The sequence below is a fragment of the Equus caballus genome, chromosome 10 (assembly GCF_041296265.1).
Source record: "Equus caballus isolate H_3958 breed thoroughbred chromosome 10, TB-T2T, whole genome shotgun sequence".
Classification (NCBI taxonomy): Eukaryota; Metazoa; Chordata; class Mammalia; order Perissodactyla; family Equidae; genus Equus; species Equus caballus.
The window spans coordinates 49,656,420-49,662,419 of NC_091693.1; the positions used below are offsets into that span (position 1 = coordinate 49,656,420).

General features: G+C 36.0%; 1 protein-coding gene across 2 annotated transcripts in view; it reads left to right on the forward strand.

The window, feature by feature from the left end:
• CASP8AP2 (caspase 8 associated protein 2) overlaps positions 1-2,779 on the forward strand; it is a 42,287-nt gene extending 39,508 nt beyond the window's left edge. For both annotated transcript variants that reach the window (XM_023649378.2, NM_001309237.2), the window contains 1 exon segment: positions 595-2,779. In XM_023649378.2, the coding sequence (XP_023505146.2) occupies positions 595-651 (57 nt within the window). In that variant the 3' untranslated portion in view covers positions 652-2,779.
• The last annotated feature ends 3,221 nt before the right edge of the window (positions 2,780-6,000 follow it).

Below are 6,000 nucleotides of genomic sequence, written 5' to 3' on the forward strand. Positions count from 1 at the left end.
AAGTGTGCACATTCCACTTCTCAGTGGCCTGGGGTTCACCAGTTCAGATCCCGGGTGAGGACATGGCACTGCTCATCAAGCCATGCTGTGGTCGGCGTCCCACATATAAAGTAGAGGAAGATGGGCACGGATGTTAGCTCAGGGCCAGGCTTCCTCAGCAAAAAGAGGAGGATTGGCAGCAGTTAGCTAATTAGCTAATTAGCAGGGCTAATCTTCCTCAAATAAAAAAAATAAAATAAAATGTGACATATTATTAGCCAACTTCTTAAAACTATAATTCTTCATGTAAGACTGTTAAAAATTTGATGATTGTGGAAGAAGTTTATAACAATCCTAATTTTCTTTTCTGTTGCCTTACCATTTACTTAATTGATCTCAAGCAATTTTGTAATCATATTTGCTTAAGAAAGGTTAATGTTGAAAAGTTAAACTAGCAGTCACCTTTAGTATGAAGATATTTCATTTTTCTAAACATTACTTCATCTCGTTATTGAGAGTAACTTTCTCTGTCTTCAGATGTTTTGTGAAAATATTCATCAAAGATAAAAATAATATTGAAGTATTTATAACGAACCCTCATTTAACATTTTTCAGGTCTCAGAAAGATTCCAGCAGCTAATGAAGCTCTTTGAAAAGTCAAAATGCAGGTAGTTAATGGTTACACTACAGGAGACTAGTAAAGTAAATGGTTGACACTGTAACCGTGCAGTTAATGGCCTGTTAGTCATTGAAGATGTCAGTAGTGGGTGAGAGACATCCACTTGAGTTCCTGCTTCAGTCACAGGTTGGAGGATGTTGCTCGTGCAGGCTTCTCAGGCCACCTCATCCACAGGAGCACGCTCAGAGGGAAGCCTGCTGCCGTTCAGATCAGCAGGGCATCTCTCCTCATCTCTCAGATTGCTGCTGTGTCCAAGGTCGGGGGAAATGCATTTGATGGTTGATGGGAAATTTTTTGTAGATGAAGAAGAATAAAACATTCTTGAATAGCAGTATGTTTCATAGGCAGTGAAGTCTGTGCAGTGATTGTAATTTAATATTATTCACATTTTTAATTAGGAGTGCTAAAATACTTTAAAATACAAAATGTGCATTCATAAACGTGAAATCCATTGTCATCTGAATAGATGACGTGATTTGCCATGTTAAATTATTAATAATGTTCACAGACATGTTTCCTCAGTTTCTTTAAGCCATTCTTATACAGGTTTATTAAGGCAATAGTATTTATCAGCAGGTTTTTTCCTGTAAGATTTGAACCAATTGCTTAAACATTTTGGACTTTTACGGAAGGAAAATTGTAATGCTGTTTCACGTCATTATTTTTCATTTGATTTGTGGTCATAATTATTTGAATGCTAAACAGCCAATTTTAAATTAAGTTCAAATTACATCTGAATACAAATCATGTTTGGACATAGATCTCAGTATGAAGAGTTCTGAATATTTGAGTTATAAATCTGTTTCTAGACCCAATGTAAATTACTGTCTTTAGATAATCTGTTAATTTCAGTTTGCTAATGAGATTTTCAGAAGATATTTAGTATTTTACTGTGAAGTTAAAATTCTATTTATGTAATTCACAATGTGAGATTGAATAATGGGGAGTTTGAAGAAAAAGCTTATTCTGAAGAACTTCTAAAAAAATAGTTTAAGACAAAAATGGCCTGATTATTTTTTAGATTCATTGTGTTTTGAAATTTTCACTGCCTTGAGGAAATTAAACTGAAATTTTTGTTTTAACTGGATGTTATCTTGAAATATGACTTCCATTGTCTTGTGAAGATAATGTACATTCATGAAGGAATTAACTTGTATTTGGAAGTGATGCTTATTAGTTTGAAATTTCCAAATTTCATTACACATCTGAAATTTTTTAATGGATTTGATATTTGAGATTGTATTTGCTTGCATGATAGCACAAATAATGGGTTATTTCATTCCTAGCTTGCTTCCTGAGTTTTTTCCTCCAAGAACTATAGTCTCATTAAATTCTTGTCAAAGTCAGAGTATAACAATAAAGTTACCAAACAGATTCTGTAAAAAGCTAGTTCTTTAACACCAAATAACTGCTTACTATCTAAGTAGAACTCGCTTTAAAAGAACAACACTTTATGAAATGGTTGTATCAGAAAAATAGAATCATAACTTTAGCATTTTCTTACATTGCAGATAAGTTGCTGAATTCCTTGGGATCTTAATTGATATTGCATACTACACAGAAGCTCGGAATTCCTCATGTTTTAAATGGGGAAGTAGAGGGCAGTTTTATGACATATTTGATTACTAGATAGTAATTACATTTGTTGTTACTTGTTGATTCTTTAATTTCAAGTCAGCATGTTCAGTGTTCCAGTCATCAGTCTGATTTGCTTACCTGTTATTGGTCAAGAATTTTATTTTCAGACAGGTTAAAACTTGTTCTTAAGATAAAAGCAACAAGTATATAATATTGAAACCTTAGTTTTGATATTCCAAAGACATGACTTTCTTTTCTAGATTTTTAAAGATAGTTTTGTAGCATTTTTAGTTTGTTTTCATTTTTATTTGCTTTTCTAATTGCCTCTCCTGATTTGGTAAATTGTAAAATAATTTAAATAGTGTATCTGTAAATATGTATAATTGTAATGATGTAAAATACTTTGTGTATGTGTGTTTGTGTGTATACACACACATAAATGGCTTTGCGTAGCCAAGGATTTTTTTATCTGTATAAAACTTTTTTATAAAATTTGCTTTCAATACCAGTAATGTATAAATAAAACCATGTAAAGTTCTGTTATATTTTGATTAGAATATTTCTTTTAGTGTGTGTAGATAATAATTCAAAGAAAAAAAAGATAAAACTCCCAGGGGATGCGGGGGGCTATTTTGAAGTGGTTCTTGGTGGGGATGTGGCTGGCTGAATGTCTATGAGTAGATTCATTAGAGAAAATCAGTTGCCTTTGCCTGCTTTCTCACAGCAGGTACTAGTACAGTGGACCAGAGGTCTGCTACAGCTGTCCTCCCAGATAAAATCAGGGCAGCACAAAAGCCCTTTCGGGTGAAGATTTGGGGAAAACAGGGAAGGATTGACTAGCTTTCACATTATTTGTTCACCCTTCCCCTTCCAGACTCATAGGACTGGTGGGTTACAATCTAGGCCCTGGACTCTAGGAAGTGCCTTAGGAAACTGCCGTTTCTCCCGTGGCGTCTGAAGGGGAAGCCCTGATCTGAAGCATTACTTGGCAGATGACAAACTGAAATAATTAACTGTGGTTTTTGGAGTGTTGAGGCTGTCCACCGTAGGACTTTTCTTCTTCTGTCTGTTTGAACCCCAACATAGCCCAGAGGGCTGGCCCTCAGCCCTTCCCCAGTACATTCTATCCTCACTCAGAAGTGCCCATACTACCATGTAAATGAGTTCACAAGCCAAAGTAAAGTGATACCTAAGAGATGCCACTGGTTCAGAAGAAAACAACAAACTGGGTTGCATAAGACCGTCCGAATCTTAAATAAAGCCAATAAACATTGAAAGAAAAAAGGGAAGATTTTAGCAATGTGATACAAGAATAAGAAATAACCAAGGAGACATATAAAAAACATTTAAAATAAAGAACAATAAAATGGAGTAAAAATAGAATGGATACCTGAAGAATGAATTAGTGAGTTGGAAAATCAGATTGAGAAACTCCCAGAAGGAAACAATAACAAAGAGATAAATAGAATATACAAATGCAGATTTAAGTGAGATAAGGGATAGAGGTAGATGTACCAACATTCAGGTAACAAAAAGAGGTCCAGAAGAAGAAAATATTTGAGGATTGAAAGGGCCATTGAGGGCAAAACAAGAAAGAGAAGGAATTACCCATATCTAGACACATACTGAAATATAATGAGAAAAATCTTTCTAGCTTTTAGACAGTAAATCATTGAAGAAATGGAATCAGATTGACCTCAGTGTTTTCAAGAGCAATACTGGCTGTAAGAAATCAATATTTTTAAAGTACTGGACCTAAAATTTTACATCCATTTAAATTGTTATTCAAATATGAGGGCTTAATAAAAAGTAAGATTTACCACTCAGGGGCCGGCCCCATGGCTCAGTGGTTAAGTTTGCACGCTCTGCTGCGCTGGCCCAGGGTACTGCTGGTTCGGATCCTGGGCGAGGACATGGCACCGCTTGTCAGGCCACGTTGAGGCGATGTCCCACATGCCACAACTAGAAGGACCCACAACTAAAATATACACTATGTACTGGTGGGATTTGGGGAGAAAAAGCAGGAAAAAAAAATTGGCAACGGTTGTTAGGTGCCAATCTTAAAAAAAAAAGATTTACCACTCAAAGATCCACATTGTAAATATTTTGGAGAAAATACTCAACAAAAACAAGTCCAGGAGATATTTCAAGAGCTAGGGTGTAAGAGTGGTCAGATATGTTGGTAAAGTTTGCTTAGGGGGAGAAAGGTGTAAAAGGAACTCTATCCGTAATAAGCCAGAATTAATTTTAGACAATATCAGCATGATGGAGATCAAGGGGAGGTAAGAATGTTACGGTTCTTGCTTTGTTAGGATGAAGATATGGATATAAAAATGTCGAACTTTTAAAATTGAAGTATATCACAAAAGAAGTATCTCAGTAAATTTTCACAAAGTGAACATTTGTATAACACCATCCAGGCCAAGAACGAGAACTTTGCCAGCCCCTAGAGAGCCCCTGTCCTATTCCTAGTTAGAATCTCCCCTCCTCCTAGAGATTAACGCTATTGCTGACGTTACCATAGGTTAGTTTTGCCTGTTTTTCAATTTTCAAATGGAATCATACATCGTAGGTACTCTTATTTGACTTCTTTTGCTCAGAATTATGTTTGTGAGATTCACCCATTTAAGTTGTTTCCAGTTTGGGGTTATTTAAATAGTGCTGATGTGAACACTGTGGAAATGGTTTTTGCTGCACGTGTGGACACGTTTGTGTTGGATTTATACCTAGGAGTGAAGCTTTAGCAAATACTGCCAAACAGTTTTCCTAAGTGCTTTTATCAATTTGCACGCCCACAGTAGTCTATGTGCGTTTCTTCACACGCTCTCTAACACTTAGTATTTTCGGTCTTTAATCTTAGCCTTTCTGGTGGAGGTGTATTGATATCTGTTGAATGTTTGTTGACCATTTGAATATCCCCTTTTTGTAAAGTCCCTGTTCAAGTCTCTGACTTATTTTTCTTATTAATTTGTAGCAATTATTTATATAATCGATATGAGCCCTTTCTTAATTCTATATGCAGAAATACGTTCTCCCGCTTTGCCGTTTGCCTTTTACTTTGTCACATATATCTTTTGATGATCAGACATTCCTTTTTTTTTTCCTGCTTTTTCTCCCCAAATCCCCCCAGTACATAGTTGTATATTGTAGTTGTGGCTCCTTCTAGTTGTGGCATGTGGGACGTCACCTCTACATGGTCTGGTGAGCGGTGCCATGTCTGTGCCCAGGATCCAAACCAGGGAAACCCTGGGCCGCTGAAGCAGAGCGCGCAAACTTAACCATTCGGCCACAGGGCCGGCCCCTGGATGTTCTTAATTTTAATGAAGATTTAATTTATCATTCTTTTCATTTATGGTAGTACCTGTTGAAGATATCTTTCCTGACTCCAAAAGGATGAAAATATTTTCTTATGTTGTTATCTAGAAGCTTTGTTGTTTTACCTCGCACATTTACATTTACAGTTCACTAAGAATTCATTTTTTTTTTGTAGGATGTAAAGTAGAGGGTAATTTAATTTTGTAAAATCATCTCCGTGACCAAGTCCCCTTCATAGTAAAGACTGTCCATACCCCACTGCTCTTCAGTGCCTGTATATGCATGAGTTTCTTTCTGCAATCTCTATTCTGTTTATTAGTCTATTTGTCTACTCTTGCAGCCATATTATCACTCTCGATTATTGTAGCTTTAAATAAGTCTTGATATACAGTAGGCAAGTCCTGTCACCTTTTTCTTTCTTCACCACTGTTCATGGGTATATTTGAGCT